Here is a 17087-nt window from a genome sequence, read left to right on the forward strand (position 1 = left end):
GGGCCAGTTGCAGAAAATGCTGCAAATGCTAAAATTGCAGAAAGTTGGCCAGGATTGGCGCCACAAGGAAAACCACACCCTGCGGGGAGGTATGGCGCGAAAGCTGTAGCCGCGCCCTCAGAGACTGTGACGGACTCAGAGCCAATTAGGGGCCATAACGTGAATCTGTGTGATCCTCCCCAAATCTTCACCAGGGGGAGGGGTCCCCATCTCGGTCAGGCGGGAGCGGACACAGCCATGCTGACGGCTGAAGCCCCGCGTGTGGCCTGCACTGAACCAGTTGATCCCGGAGAATGGGGATCGCTCCTAATGATTGCAAAGGAGCCTCAAGAGAAAGGGGCCCACAACCGCGGTGAGAGCCTGGAATCTCACTGTCGATCCCCTGCAGGAGTGCCACTCCCTGAGTGGGAGTTCGGCTCCTCGGCCGAGGCGCAAGCGACCCCAACAACGGTGGTGATGCGCCTACCGGCGGACCACTACAGCGGTGCTGTGAAAGAACCGGCACTTACCTGTGTCGCGGCAGAGCGGAGTCTCGTGTCGCCGGTACAGAAACAACCTGAGAGGCGGAGTCCCACGGCCGTGGTGACTGGCGGAACAGACGGTGGAAAGGAACCCATCCCGAGCCGACGGAGCGGTGAGATACATCCTTACCCTCCACAGGCGCCGGTGGTGGCAACGGCGGAGAAAGGCCTAGCCCAGGCCCGAACGGAGCGGAGAGCAGAACCATCACTTCCAGCAGCGGACGTCGTTCTGGAGGAAGAGGTTCCGGTTGGAAACCCAACGCAAGATGGCGGCGAGTTCCGCGAGATGGCCGCGTCCTCGCGGCCAAGCAGCTGTACCAGGTCGCCGGGGTCCGGGAAGAGCCGGCAGGCCCTGCGGAAGCCTGGGAACAATGACACGGATGAACCGGAGTGCCAGTCCGATGGTACTGGGCAAGGTAGCGAGAAGTTGCGGGTCGTAGCCCCGCGTATGTCGGCAGTGTTTCCTTATGCCCAACCCCCGGCCATAGTTAAAACCCATGCCCCTGTCACTTTTTCCTATGGGTCCCAGTCTAGCCAAGGGTTTTCTGGGGAGTCCCGAGCCACTTCTGAAGAATGGACTGGGGAAAACTTGGACTGGGGCGAGTGCTTTACATACGATGAGGAATCGGGGAGGGAAATGGCTATGCAAGGAATGTTATACTGCACTGATGATGACAATCGTACTGTTATGGTGGGGTGTGATTCTAAGAACATTGGGTCAAATTTTGGGTCCCCAGGAACATTTGGAGTTTTATCTGGGGATTTGGGTAATGTTGCTCATATTGTGCCTATTGCCCAGGGAACCCCCTATGTGCCCCCACTGTCAGAAAGAGTTATTAGGGATCGCCAAAAGTGGTTACTTTATTTTCACCATCCATGGGAGGGAGAAAGTAAGTTCGAAATGGGGTCCCCTGATGAAGATAGGGGATATGGCACTGATGAAGAGGAAGGATTAGGAGAAGAAAATTGGGATCCTGGCGGGTTAGATGAGAAGTGGTGTAGTCAAGAGGGGATAGTCTACATCTCCAGGAGATGCTTAGGGAGGTTTTTGGGCATGATCCTTTCAGTCCATTAGTATCCATGCCAGGATTATGGGCTGATTGTGGGTGTCCAGTGTGTCACCCAGAGTGTTACTGCATTGATGCTCTAAGCCCAGTGGACCATGCTGTGCGCAAGCCACCTTGAGAAGGTATGGGGGTACCAGTCATGGGTTCTACAGAAGGGAATAATTCTGGGTGTTACACATCTACGTTAGGATGTATCTGTTATAATGTTTTGAGAAAAGATATGTACTGTAATAATGTGTTGTTATGTTTTGCAGTGCTACCTGAAGGAAGGTTCCGCAAATTTAGGTTCCCAAGCGAGGACGTTGGGATTCCACCAGGGGGAGAATGTAGCCAAGTCTAGGATTGGTGTACATATCTCTTTCTCATGTTGGCAGTAACCCTGGTAAGTGTGCAGGATTGCCAGCAACAATCAATGGAGGTTTGCCCTCACACCCTGGTGAGGTGTCATATGTCCCCAAAGGAAGTGACAACATGCAGTGTGTTCCCACTTAGGATACAGGGCATGTTTGTTCTCCAGGGGGGGTGATATAAGACACAGCACTGCCTAAAGTTAGAAGTTCAGTTTCCTGTTGTTTTGCTGTTCAGTTCAGTGAGAGGCACGTGAAGGTCTGCAACAATGTTGCAGTGTCTCCTGCTAGCTGTGAGTCAGTGAGCATACGCAGCAGAGTTAGAGGAGCTGAGAGAGACAAAGCAGCTCAAGAGAGGAGCTTACAGCAGCCAGAGAAGCTGGGGAATCTCTTTAAGAGTAGAGGTGGAAAGCAGATCTATTAGGGTAAGGGACCTTCCTAATGGAGTGCTGCAAGGAGATGAGTGGCTGAGCTGCTAGCTGTGAGGGGCAGCTTGCCCATACCAACCATCAATAAAGATGCCCTGTTTGAATATACCTCCACTGTGTGAGTGTGGAGTTACTCAGCAGTGGATGGCACCACCAAGAAGGAGTTCCTCACCAGGACCATCTCCCTGCGGAAGCACAGATCCTGATGAGGTGGAGGCGCTGCACTGGATATAGGTAGGACTCGCACCCACTACCTCAGCTACCTGTCCTGATGACATCCCCTAATACCATCAAGCGGGAGACTCAGGAGTCCTGTTACTTGCAGGTGCACCACCATACACGATCACGTAATGGGGATTGGTTAGATTACCCGGGCCAATGTGAGATTGGGGGGGGGGGGAAAACCCGTTACAGTACTTAAAGAACTTTTTAGGGTTGACCTTACTTTCTATTGCAATCCTTTTTTCATTATCCATTTTTGCTAATTTGATTGCCCTTTTGCAATTTTTGTTACATTCCTTATAATTCTGATACGATGTCTCTGTCCCTTCTGACTTAAAGAATCTAAATGCCTTCCTCTTCTTGTCCATTTCCTCCCCTACCTGTTTATTTAGCCACATTGCTTTTGACTTAATTCTTTTATACTTATTACCCAAGGGTACACACTGATAAGTGTGTTTTTCTAACAATGTTTTAAAGACTGCCCATTTATCTTCTACATTTTTCCCTGCAAAAACATCATCCCATTGTATTACTACTAGATTAGACCTCAGTTTATTAAAATCTGCCTTTCTAAAGTTTAAAGTCTTTGTTGAACCCAAGTAATCTGTTTTTTGATAATTTATTTCAAATGAGACCATGTTATGATCACTGTTACCCAAATGTTCCAGGACTTGAATATTTGTTATTACTTCTACATTGTTTGATATGACCAAATCCAGAACTGCCCCTCTCCTGGTTGGTTCCTCAATAATTTGGGTCATATAATTATCTTTAAGCACCCGCAAAAACCTGTTTCCTTTTGTTGTAACGCTAATCTCATTGCCCCAGTCTATGTCTGGATAATTAAAATCCCCCATTATGCAAACATGACCCAGTTTTGATGCCTTCTCCATTTGCAAATGTATTTTAGCTTCCTCAATCTCACAGATATTTGGTGGTTTATAGCATATTCCCACAAACATTTTCTTTATACTTTTACCTCCACTGCTAATTTCTATCCACAAGGTCTCTACATTTTCATCATTCCCTTCATAGACATCATCCCTTATAATAGGTTTCAGATCTGGTTTAACATATAGACATACTCCACCTCCCCTTCTATTTGTTCGATCCTTCCGAAAAAGAGAATACCCCTCTAAATTAACTGTCCAGTCATGAGTTTCATCCCACCATGTTTCAGTAATGCCTATGATATCATACTGCTCCCTTGTAGCTATTAATTCAAGCTCCCCCATTTTATCTGTCAGACTTCTTGCATTAGCAAGCATGCATTTCAGGTTTTTTTCAGCCTGTACTATTATCTTATCTGCTCCTTCCTTTCTGCTCTCACTTGGTTTAGTCTTTAGAAGTTTTCTAGTATTATCTCTATTTATTATGGGTATCTCACTGCTTGTCAAACTTGCACTTGCCCCCATTCTACCTCCATACCACCTTGTATCCTCATCTATTCCATTTAGTTCATTATCTGTTTCATTCCCCTCCCCCCTCCATCCTAGTTTAAAATCTCCTCTAACCTTTTTAGCATTCTCCCCCCTAGCACAGAAGATCCCTCTTCATTGAGGTGCAATCCGTCCCTAGAATATAGATGGCACCTCTCAGAAAAAGAATCCCAGTGCTCTAAAAACCCAAACCCCTCCTTCCTGCACCACTTTCTTAGCCATGCATTAACCACCCTGATCTCTGACAGTCTCCCTGCCGTAGCGCATGGCACTGGTAGTATTTCAGAAAATACTACGTTGGAGGTCCTTGCCTTAAGCTTTTGGCCTAGATCCCTGTAATCATTTTTTAGGACCCTCCATCTTTCTCTAACTTTGTCATTGGTGCCAACATGTACCAAGACCGCCGGGTCAATCCCAGCCCCCCCCAACAATCTGTCTACCCGATCCGCAATGTGCCGAACCCGAGCACCCGGGAGACAACAAACTGTTCGGTTCATGCGGTCCCGGCAACAGATTGCCCTATCTACCTTCCTAATAATGGAGTCCCCTACCACCACAATCTTTCTTTGCATCTGAGCATCCTGAGTCCCCACTGTGCTGGAGGAACTATTCCCCTGGCTGCTAGAGGAATTAGTCTCCCCCAGCCTTGCCATTTCTGCCCCAACATTCCCAATATCTTCACTCAACATGGCAAATCTATTGGGATGTGTCAGCTCAGAAACTACCTGCCTCTCCCTATTGCCCCTGCTTCCCCTTCTAACTGTCACCCAGCTACCTACCTGCTCCTCACTAACAGCAACTAAGCTACCTACCTGCTCCTCACTAAAAGCGCCACCATCTGCACCACTAGTCGAAGCAAGGGCCTGCTCAGTGAGCTCTAATTACCTTTCAAGATTGCCAATGTCCCTCAATATTGCAAGTTGCCTCTTCACATCAGCAATCTCTGATTCTAAAGAGACCACCCGCTCACACCTCTCACAGCGGTATGCTCCTTGGAACAGCTGCTCCAAGTGCACATACATGTGGCAAGATGTGCATTGAGTGGCATTTTCAATCCTGCTCATTCTAGCAACTATGAAGTTTAGAAGTACTAACAGTAAACTGTAATTCAATAAACTATACCTTGTTTAACTGCTTCCTTGTTCAAACTGCTTCTGGTTCTAACTGCACACACTTTAACCAACAGCACTTCAATCAACCACACAGATCAATCAGTACACGCAAGCCAAACAAATCTGGGGCTATCACCAACAAGACCCAGGTACATGCTGGGTACATGCTGGGTACATGCTGGGTACATGCAGCAACATTTCAGTGACATTTCTGCAGAGACTAATGGCCCATCCGATTAACAGCGGCGGTCTCTTGGACTGCCAGGGACCCTGCTGTGTTAATCCGATGGGCCATTAGTCTCTGCAGAAATGTCACTGAAATGTTGCAGCATGAACCCAGCATGTACCCAGCATGTACCCAGCATGTACCCAGCATGTACCTGGATCTTGTTGGTGATAGCCCCAGATTTTTCAAGGCAAGTTTTAGAATACTCGTCGGCACAAGTGTAAGACATCAAAAATAAGGTCAGTCTTCTGTGAAATGACTTCTCGGTGCAGGAGACAATGTTAGTCCTATTCCGTTGAAAGGAGCAAAACTCTTCTCCAACACTGGGAAGCGTTTATACAGCAGTTACGCAGCAAAAAAGTCAATTTAGGAATATGACTTGTATGTAGAAATCACAAGCATGTCATTCTTTTATTACAATATAGCTTATATAAATCAGGCGTGTACATTAAAACAGCAATGAGTGGAGTGTGCAGGGGGAGAAACCAGTTCCCAGCACTTTGAGGTCCAGATCCCCAGAAGGGGATTCATATTCATAAAGACATGCTAAAGCTTAGCACCATTCTGTGGATCTGGACCTGAAAATGAATGCAGTTCAGCTACACAGGATAAACACCTATATTTACCCAACACTTTCTTATTAAAGCAGAATAACTACCAAGCAAATTCTTCTCTAGGAATCCATTTAGGCCGCTGGGCTGATCTTGTTGTGTTGCTGCTTTCCGCAATTTCACGCTAACTTTTATTGTCTAGTTCAGTGATTCTCAAGCGTTCCATGGAACCTGGCACCCCTGAATGGTTCTGCCGCTGAGAGGCAGGGGGAGAGCGTGGACAACTGTCCCAGCGACTCCCAAGAAGCGACGGCTTTCCAGCTCCCCATGCAGCCGCCTGACTGTCACTGCAACCCTCTCCCTCCTCCTGTCGGTGACGGAAGTTGGGACCAACTTCCGCCGAACCGGAGGAGGGAGGTCCAGAGTCCACAGACCGGCACAACACTGGTGACCTCCTAACCCCAAGCTAAGATTGTCGGGTGGTGCGGGTGGAGAGGGGTGTTGGAATGAGTGAGTGGAAGACTGAGTGAGCAAGGGGAAACCACTAATACATCATTGGCACAAGTATTGCTACTGCACCTTACTACACTTCAGTCCAATTACCCCCTGACACATCACAAACACTAATGAAGCATCTCCTTGGGACGCACGCATTGGTTATTGCACTAGGGAAAGTTAAAATGCTAGATTATTTAATTTATTTATATTACGCATTCTCAGACAGGGAACCGCCGGAGCAATACCATTCTTAAGAATCCGCCTACAGGTTGCTGAATCCGCGGATTGGATTCTACAAATCCGCCCACGGGCTGCCAAATCCGCAGAGTGTATTGGTAATAATAATCAAAAAATCTGCAAGACGCGAATCGCCCTTTTTGAGATTGATCCGCTGAAATCCGAGGACCAAAGGAACCGGACGATCTGCTGCGGATCCAAATTCGAATTCACTCACAAACATAAAAAATATCCAAGCTTTATCTGAAGGAGTCCTTCACTCGGTCACTTCATGGTGGTGACCTGTGGGTCGATCGCTGCCCCCGGTCCCGCTGAGTGCCTCTTAGCCACTCGCACTTCCAGTAACCGCAGCAACCCTGGTGACGTCAAACACTGCTTGATTTCTGGAATTCCACCAGGTTACGCTGTGCTGCCGACGCGTTTCGTGAGGATCTAACCTCACGTCTTCAGGGCAATGCACGATACAACACCAAGCAGCAAGCTCTACTTCACCTAACATACCTACAAACCAACCCTTTCATGTCTAACTTAAACAGATATCGTTGATAGAGAAAAAAACAAGAAATTACTGTATTTTGCTCTTCTGGATAAAGAACAGGTGAGGAGAGGGGAATAAACAAGAGCTTGCTTGGCGTCGTATCGTGCATCGGCCTGAGGAAGGTAGAGGAGGGTAGATCCTCATGAAACGCATAGGCAGCATAGTGCAACCTGCTGGAGTTCCAGAATTCAGGCGCTGTTTGGCGAAATCAGGGTTGCCATGGTTACCGGAAGCGCGGGCAGACAAGCGGCATTTGACGGGACCCGATGCAGGGGTCGTCACACAGGACACCACCGTGAAGCGATCATGTGACTCCTTCAGATAAAGCTTGGATATTTTTTTATGTTTGTGAGTGCATTACTTTATTTATTAATCCACTGAAATGATAGGTACTGTACTACAGAGGCTTCTGTTCTGTGCACTATCTTCTTCCATAGAATACTAGCTGACAATATCTGGCGTAAAGGAAGATCTCCAAAAAAACAGGCACCAACGCACCTCTTAAATCAGCACTCATGGGGACACATTATGTTAATTTCACCGACCGGGAACCCTACTTCTGGAGATCCTTTCCTCCGTAGGGGGTGCCGGTAGCATCCCAGATGGGGCAAGTTGGGGCTATCGAAATGGCAGCTTTAAATGTCCTGCATCCGGGCCAATAGGAAGCCGCGACGTCATCCCGTGCGGCTTCCTGTTGGCCCATGTGACGCGGGACATTTAAACAACGCAGAGTTACTGTTACTCACTTCCGAGGTAAGTATCATGGGAAGCAGGGGGTCCCCACAGCTGAAATCAATGATATTCATCTCCGGAGACCCCCTGCTTCAAGCCAATTAAAAAACAAAAAAAACAACATATTGCGCCCCCAGGATTGCACTCACACTGAACGGACTGTTTATGCCAAGGACGTTTTTTCTCTTCCATTTAAAGACTTAAATACAGTATAGGGAACATATTCCAAAGGATTTCCACTTTAGCACAGATCCATATCGGTTTTAAACATTTTACAATGTGTGCTTGTTTTGAGGTTATCTCCCCATCATTTATTTTACAAATCCAAAAACAAAACCAATTCGTGCCCCAGCAAAAACAAAAACACAATTTCTTTTTGTGCTCATCGTCTTCAATATATACAAATACACAGGGGTATGCAATACAGAAACTTGGAATAGGTTTTTTTTTTCTAGAACATCTATTTACTTTTAAATACTAAGTGTACGTAGAAGGTTTGTAGGTCAGAAATAAAACAAGTAGGGTTAATGTTTTTTTTTACCTTCGATCGTGATGGTCTGGTCCCCTCTCCTCTCTTGGGCCAGCAGCGCTGGACTCTGCACAGACAGCTCTGCCCCGCTGCACGCGGACCCCAATCTGTTCACCAGCTGCAAGGAATAAAGACAAATGGGATGAAATACTGGGCACATTATAACCCATCGGTGGGCTACATACTGTACCCTAGTGAAAAAAGGGGGCAAATTCCTAGGAATCTAACTTAAAATCTCAGAGTACATTCTGCGTCCGCTGATCGCCATTTCTGTATGTGATCCTGATGCCCTTACGTCTGTGTTATCGTGCCGTGCGCGAGCACACCCTACTGACAACAGAAATCTTTTTACAGCACGGAAAAAGCATGTGTTTAGGGGCGTGTCTGTAGTTTAGGCCCAGAGGTAGGATACCAGAAAAAACAACAAATTGTTACCTAATTAGTTTACCTCGGCACCTAATATTTGCCCGCTTTTTTTTATCCGCCAACTCGGAGATGGCGGTAGTGGGTCAATATTCTGCAAAGAACTAGATTAGCACCAATTTCAGCTTAATTGTCAAGCACGGCCTATACTTTTTCAGAGTGTCTCATAGTAACGATTCCCCCCATTTGGATGTAAAGCCACGTTAACTTATGTTTAAATAAACAGTTACACCACTTCAAAGTCAGTTACTAAGTGTGGGAAGGGATAGTACTGTAGTTTAAGGTCCAGCTAAGGTATGTTTACTTACCTCACATTCATAGTGTCCTAGGTCTTCCTTGGTAGCCTTCTTTATCACTAGCACTAAAACACCACTTCGTGGTTCAGTGAATGTCTGGTATCTTCCAGAATCTGCCAATGGGACACCATCTCTGTACCACCTGTGAAAGAACAAATCATTCATGTGAAAATGTCCCTTTCATGTACAGTCTCCATTCCTCCAAGCAATCCACTTAAAGCAGCCGTCCAAGCTGCCATTCCGCAGCCCCACCCCTTTAATATGGGCATCAATACAATCTACACAATGATAAGTAATTAGCGAAGTTGCCGATCGATCCGTTCTCCAGTGATCAATCGGCGAAGATTCGGCTCGGGGGTTCACTAAATGGCTGTCAGTGCAGCAGAAGAGGACCAAAGATGCAAAGTTCCGTGAGGAAGATCATGTGACCAGGCAGTCACTAGATACAATTGGTGCAATGCTAGAGAGAGGGCAGGGCTCAAAAAAGGGTGTGCCAGAGCCTGTTTTAGGCTGCGCTTATAGTGCCGGCGACGGCGATGTCGCCTGAAAACAAAAGCATTGCCGTTTATAGTAAGCGCGGCGCGATGGCAGCGACCAAAAATCTGGAAGCCGATAAAATGTGATTTTTCGGAGGCTGTCGCCACATGTGGACAGCCTCTAAACCAATCAATGGCCAGGTCGCCAGCGACATCGCCGAAAGATAAATTATAACTTTCGCGGGTGGTGACGGTGACGTCACCCGTCGCGTCGCCGTTGCGCGCACTATAAGCGCAGCCTTAGAGGAAGGGGATGTAACTTTGTAAATGGTTGCTATAGCAACAATAAAGGTTTGTTACATTATAATACATTAAAAATGTCATTCAGTGTTTAAAAAAAAAAAAGTGCTACAAGTACTGTACTTTCTCAATGATTTATTAAACAAAACACACATGTAGGATATCGCTTGGTCTGCAGCTTTAACCAAACGTATGTTACAGGTTATGAAACCTTTTAATGCACCTCCAACATGACAAATGATGTAGTTCAGTAGAGCTTCTAGTTCCCTACACTCCCATTGACGCACTTCGATCTGCAGGTGAAGGACTCCTAACAGTTCCCAGAATACTCGTGACTTCCTTTGGCGCCCGAGCTTTTAGCCGCGCTGCTCCCACTCTCTGGAACAGTCTGCCTCATACAGTTAGAGAGGCCCTGTCTCTGGGAGTCTATAAAAACAGGCTCAACACCTACCTGTTTACCCAGGCATTTAATTACTGACCCACAACCTGCCCGGCATTTAATAGCTAAAGCACTGTCCCATCCTATCATGTATCTTTCCTTGTGTTTGGTCTCTTTCATAACCTTAAATGTTTTCTTCGTTTCCCTTTTTGTAACTGTTAAGTGCTTTGAGTCCCATTGGGAGAAAAGTGTCAGATAAATAAAAAGTAATTCGTTATAATTTATTAGTACAGTACTATATCTTTTTTCTATTTTTATTCTTATATTTTTTATATATACAGTATATATATTTCTATTTTTATTCTTATATTTTTTCTCATGAGTATGGGTCATTTAGTTCAATCACTTGGGCACCGCGTCTAAATAATGTGTCACATTGGATGTGCATTGGGACTTCTTTGTTTATTGTAGTTTACCGTTTAATAGACCAACATGAGATGTACTGCATTTGCACCATAGATTGCTAGCAGTCTACAACCAACCCAGTAGAAGAGCACAGAATAGTTTACATCAGGGGTACTCAACTCTAAGCCTCACGCCTACCCCCCCTCCACTCCCCAACACGTCAGGATATCCCTGCTTCAGCACAGGTGGCTCAATCAAAGGCGTAGCCTTGACTGAGCCTCTGATTGAGCCACCTGTGCTGAAGCAGGGATATCCTGAAAACTTGATCTGATGGTGGTGGGGGGGTTTGCGGGCCGGAGTTGAGCCCCCCTGTTTATATAATGAGAACATTTTCTTTCCTTGGAAGTATTTTTTAATGTAAGCGAAGCCCATTCAACTTCTCTTCCTGCTGTGCGCCTGACAGGTGTTGCAGAGCAAAGTGGTGAAGGTAACGTAGTTGTCCATTTACTTTTCCACATACAAATATGAATGTGAAGATGGGGAGGGCAGATACATGGAATAAGGAATGCCGGGATATGCTGAAGAATTAATAACACAGAAAGAGCATTGATCCAGGGAGAAATCTGATTGCCATTACTGGGCTCGGGAAGGATTTATTTCCCTTATGGGACTATATAGAATCAGTATCTCACGCAATTAGAATTTAACAAAGGTTTAACTCGATATTTATAACCAGTGGTTGACAAATCACCAAAAAAATCTACTCGCCACCAAGTACCAAACGTGTGCTGCTTGGGCCAATATTTACTCGGCCGGGGGTTAAATCCACTCGCCCGGGGCGAGCAAATGTATAGGTTTGTCGAACACTGTTTATAACGATATATATCTTTTTTTCAACCTAATCTGCCGTGCCTGTAAAAGCAACAACATGCTTTAACTTCTAGATTACTGGAAGACCAATTATCTGTAACCCCTAACAAGGACGTTTCTCTGTGTATTAAGCCAATTGAATCCAAGCAAACAAATGAATATACTACATTTACTGGTGAATACAAGCAGCTTGGCATTAGAGATAGGCACATTTGTTCGGAATATTTTAATGCGACACGGATTGGCCAGTTCCTTTGGGCAGCGGATCAGTCTCAAAAAGGCAAATCCGCCATTTTTGTCTGTCCACAAAAATGTCTCTCTCTCTTGCGCCCAATCCAGTTGCGAAGCTTGACAGCCCCCAGGGCAAAAAAAAATTCAGGGCCCCATTATTAATCATTAATTCTGATTGTAATTTTTTTCTCCCTACCCCATCCTGTCCCTGATCCTCTCTCTCATCATCCCTCCCCATCCTCATCTCTCCCCCTCCTCATTATCATCCTCTCTCCCCCTCCTCATAACTCCCCCTCCTCCTCATCATCTCTCCCCCTACTCATCTTTCTCTCCCTTCCCCAGCATGTCTCACTCCTCCCCTCACACCATGTCTCTCTCCTTCACTCCCCAGCATGTTTCTCTCGTTTCCCCCCCCAGCATCTCTCTCCTCTCGCCCCAGTATGTCTCTCGTCTACCCCCCAGCATGTCTCTCTCCTTTCCCCCCAGCACATATTTCTCTCTCCTTACCACACAGAATCTTTCTCTCCTCCCCCTCATCACGTTTCTCTCTCCTCTCCCCCCAGCATGTCTCTCTCCCGCCCTCCAAGCATGTCTCTCTCTTTTCCCCCCAGCATTACTTTCTCCCCCCCCACCAACTCTCTCTTGTTACACTGCTCATATCATTCTCTCTGTTCTCCCCTCATGTATTTGTCTTATTTCCCCCTCATGCCTTGTTTCCTCCCTCTTCTCTCACACATGCCATTCTCTTTATTTAATCCCCCATATATTTTCCTGTCATCCTCCCTCTAACAACCTGAGGTTTCTTTTCCCAGCATCTTTTTCTCTTTTCCTTCCCTTTCCCCCCTCATGTCTCCCTCTCTCTCTGCGCCTCTCTCTCAGCGCCTCTCTCTCTCTGCCGCTCTCTCTCTGCCGCTCTCTCTCTGCCGCTCTCTGCCGCTCTCTGCCGCTCTCTCTCTTTGCCTCTCTCTCTCTCCCTGCCTCTTTGCCGCTCTCTCTTTGCCTCTCTCTCTCTTTGCCTCTCTCTCTTTGCCTCTCTCTCTTTGCCCCTTATGTATTTCTCTCTTGTATGTCATTTTCTCTCTGTGTCTCTTCCTTCCTGTATCCTTTCCCTTTCATGTCTGTTTTTACCCCTGTGATTTAACCCTTCCCCTCCCTCTCACCTTTCCCAGCCTGTCTCTCAGGCTGCAGCTCCAGCCCCGCCCACTGACCTAGGCCCCGCCCACCTACAGAGGCTCTGCAGAGGAAGGGATTTCCCCTCTGTCCTTCCTACTGCATCTCAGGGCCCCGCCCCCTGCCCCGCCCACCTGCAGAGGAAGGGATTTCCCTTCCTTCCTACTGCATCTCCCGCAATTTACCGCCGACAGGGAGGGGAGAGCGGGCCCCCTAAGAGCGCGGGCCCCTGGGCTTTGCAAGGGCTATAGCCATGCCTCTGACCCAATCCATAGATTAATTTTGGTGGGGGGGGGGGTGATCGGATTGAGTCTAAAAAAATGAAGGAAAGGGATTTGGACCAGTTTACCTTGGTACTGCTTGGCATGAGTTTCTCTTGTCATGTGATCTCCTTTAAGCCATCAAGTAACATATTTACAACCCATAGCCAACAAATATAAGGGCTACTGTGACCTGCCTGAATCCATAACCCGCCAGCTGCCCCACCCTAGAGCTACGTCCTATTTGGGCTGTTCTGCTTGCATGTATTCCCTTTGCATAAATTCCCCATCTGACACATTGTAAACCAAAGCATATAGTCTGAGAACATACAACAGTCAGAGTGCCAGCTTTCTAATTCTATGGGCATTAATGGTCTAGAGAATATTCCAGAGCTCGATCACAAGTGAAATCTTTGTGTCCTGCCTCTATTGGGAAAAGGTTCCGCTGATAAGCCAGGACCGCGAGGCACAGACAGGAGTTTGTCTTTCCTTCCCACCTTTCTAAAAAGCATTTGTGATTTCTCACTTTTTGTTTTAAGCGTTCCTCCGTGGAGCATTTTCAATGTTCTGTTCAAAATATAATATATATTTATTTTCAGAACAATTCTAAAAGAAGCTGGTGAGAACAGCCGCCGGCGTACTGAAGACACGCGTTTCTCTGCAGCCGTCCCCCTCCCACCGGCAGAGGTAAAGTGCCGGGACAACACCTGTATCGCAATTTTAAAAAAAGCATTCAAAACATTCAGCCCGCAACAGTAATAATCGCCCAAGGACCTGATGTTATTGCCCGATTCTTGGTGGATTTCCACCTAATGATGCCCAAAGCCACAGAGACGAGATGGTACATTCGCGGGTGGTGAAGTAACTCACCTGATCTGTGGGTTCGGAGCTCCTTCAATGGTGCCCGTGAACTGCGCGTCTTCTCCGTCCACAAAGTGAGCGTTTCGAAGCTTGTTTACAAACCTTGGAGGCACTAAACAGAACAGTAGAGATGATGGTAATGACGACGACAAATGGACGAGTGTCTTATTCTATGCCGTATTTTACACAGTGGAGGAGTTTCGTCACGTTATAACAGGGGTGGCCAACTCCAGTCCTCAAAAGCTACCAACAGGTCAGGTTTCAAGGATATCCCTGCTTCAGCACAGGTGGCTCAACAAGTCCCTGCTCAGCTAAGGTGGCTCAATCAGTCCCTGCTTCAGCACAGGTGGCTCAATCAGTGGCTCAGTAGAAGACTGAGCCACTGATTGAGCCACCTGTGCTGAAGCAGGGATATTCTTAAAACGTGACCTGTTGGTGGCTCTTGAGGACTGCAGTTGGCTGCCCCTGGTTTATAATCACCAGTTCCTTGCACTTGATTTGCCTTTTAGAGTAATGGCTCCATGACTTGGGTAGGCCCGATAGGCCACAACTACGAAAACAAAGACAACTAGCACCGTGCTGACGCCGACTCCCACCCTCGACCCCCCTAACACTCCACCCCTGACCTTTTTGACCCCCGATACCCAACCCACTACACTATCCAGCAGGGGTCCGGCCCACCCTGCGATGTTGCACCTGGGCTAAGGGCCTTTGTATTTACAAACAGATTCTCACACGGCTGAGCGGTTTGAGATGCAGATATTGTATTACGGAAGATTGTGAAACGCAAAAACCCCCGTAAACCATTAAAAACAGAAACGTGTTCAGAAACCCCACAAAATGTGACAATGTAATATGCACAGTATTCACTCTTGGGGGCGGCCCCAGTCACTTCGAGGCGTGCGCTGTGCGTTCAAGCCCCGCCCCCCCACCCCCCAGTTAGTACCTTGTCGCGCACCTTTCCCCAGCGGTGCGCAACATGTTTTCAGGCAGGCAGGGAAATTTAAGTTCAAAGTTTGCGACTGAGGCGCGGCCACGCCCCCGCCCCCGCCAGCGGTTCAGCCAATGTAGGCGAACCAGCCACGTGAGGTCATGGCCACGCCCCTACAAACCCACCGCCATGCCCCCACCCGTCACAAATGGTCCCTCTCCCCTCAGACCGCAGTGCAGCGCTGTGCACGCGCCGCGCCGCCCCCCCCCCCCCCGCCAGGCGCGCATGCTACAGTGCTGACTGGGACCTCACCCTTAAGGGTTAGGGCTTAATGTGCTACTTAAGTCTAGTCCCTCATTTCAACTTAAGTGACAAGAAAGACATTTCATAGCTACTTATGTCTCAAGGGTTCCAGGTGTCTTATTTTTTGCTATTAAAAACGTATGCTTAAAAGTAATTTTTACCAAGCACCCATAATCTTCAGTGCTATTTTTAAACCCTTTTGCCCCCCGAGGTCTGCTTATGATTTGGGAAAACTCAATCTGATTGCCCTCGGTCATAAGGAGGAGCAGGGATCTTTTTTTCAGGGGGAACGCAGTTCCTGTACGATTTTTCATAGTAACATTTTATAACATTCTAAAAAATATAAAAAAAATGTTATGTTTTATAAAACAATTAGCATGCGCTAATGATTATTTACAAAAATAATAACATTCAAAACGATTTTGAAATGTGAATAAATGTGTATATTATTGCGCACGTCCAAGAATAATCCCCCCCTCCTCCCTCCTCACGTCACGCGTTCCCACACCATTTGTTTTTCCTAGACGATGAGACAATAGTAACATCATGGTCATTACCCTGAACAAGGATCTTCCCTAAGGTACTGGCATTCCCAGCCGTGCTGGCAGCAAAGCACATGTACTGCCCGGAGTCGGCCCCCGACAGGTTATCCAGAATTAATGTGCAGGAGCCATCAGGATCTTCAATGACAATATGATGGGGATCAACTTCCACCGATTTTCCATCTGCAAAGGAGGGAGGAAAGGTTAGGTCAGGACGCCGTGTTAGGCTCGGGCCACGGTGCCTTCTCCCGTGCGGAGGCACGCGGAGGCTGTGGGGAAGTGGGTGCTTTCCCTGGCCATGGTGGATGGGCCGTGGGGGGCCGTTCCTAGGGCCGTCATGGAGCTGGTTCGCCCTCATTGGGCGAACCGCTCATGTGACCTGTCTGTCGCACTGAGAAATCAGTTTAACTGATTTCTCACGCAACGCACGCTCCCACTGCGTGAATGCGCCCGTACGCCGCATTGACGCGAACACTGCCTTAAGGCAGTCTGTTCGCTCAGCGTGGGGACGTCTCTGCACGGTCTGCAGTACCATGGCCCCAGCTTTGTAGCCAACGGGTCCTTGTTGTAGTCTGCCTCATAAGACTGTTGGTTGCTCCCCTTAAAGTCTGCTCTCCTGCAAACTTGGCAAACTCGTTACCTCATTATAAGACGAGGCGAGAAAAAGCGAATGCAATAGTTCTTATTAAAGCTGCAGTTCAAGCTGTCGCTGAATTTTTTTTTTAATTCAATATGTGCATCAATACAATCTGCACACTGACAAGTGATTGGCTAAGTTGCTGATCGATCCGTTCTTCTGTAATCGATCGCTGAAGATTCGGCTCGGGGTTCACTAAATGCATGTTGGGTCCTCTTCTGCTGCACTGACAAAAGTTCTGAGGAAGATCATGTGACCAGGCAGGCACTAGATTCAATTGGTTCACTGCTAGTGAGGGCAGGGCTCAAAAAGGTGATGCTGTTTCAGAAGGGGAAGGGGGTGTGACTTTGTAAATTGTTGCTATAGGAACAAAAATGCCTGTAACATTAGAATACATTAAAAATGTCTTTAAAATGGTTTTATTATATTTTTAAATGCTACAAGTATTTTCTCATAGTACAGAACTGATTTAAAAAAAAAAAAAAAACACATGTAGGATATTGCTTGGTCTGCAGCTTTAAGTTTAGCAGTAAAAACATGACCCAACTGAAATCAA

The 17087-nt window shown here is 47.1% G+C and overlaps 1 protein-coding gene across 31 annotated transcripts in view; it reads right to left on the reverse strand.

The window, feature by feature from the left end:
* OBSCN (obscurin, cytoskeletal calmodulin and titin-interacting RhoGEF) overlaps nt 1-17087 on the reverse strand; it is a 462171-nt gene that overhangs the window by 140687 nt on the left and 304397 nt on the right. For all 31 annotated transcript variants that reach the window (XM_075588062.1, XM_075588043.1, XM_075588055.1 and 28 more), the window contains 4 exons: nt 15910-16077; nt 14128-14230; nt 9179-9308; nt 8460-8565 (listed from right to left, as the gene is read on the reverse strand). In XM_075588062.1, coding sequence (XP_075444177.1) covers nt 8460-8565; nt 9179-9308; nt 14128-14230; nt 15910-16077 — 507 coding nt within the window. The remainder of the gene's footprint in view (nt 1-8459; nt 8566-9178; nt 9309-14127; nt 14231-15909; nt 16078-17087) is intronic.

Source organism: Ascaphus truei, chromosome 2 (genome assembly GCF_040206685.1).
Source record: "Ascaphus truei isolate aAscTru1 chromosome 2, aAscTru1.hap1, whole genome shotgun sequence".
NCBI lineage: Eukaryota > Metazoa > Chordata > Amphibia > Anura > Ascaphidae > Ascaphus > Ascaphus truei.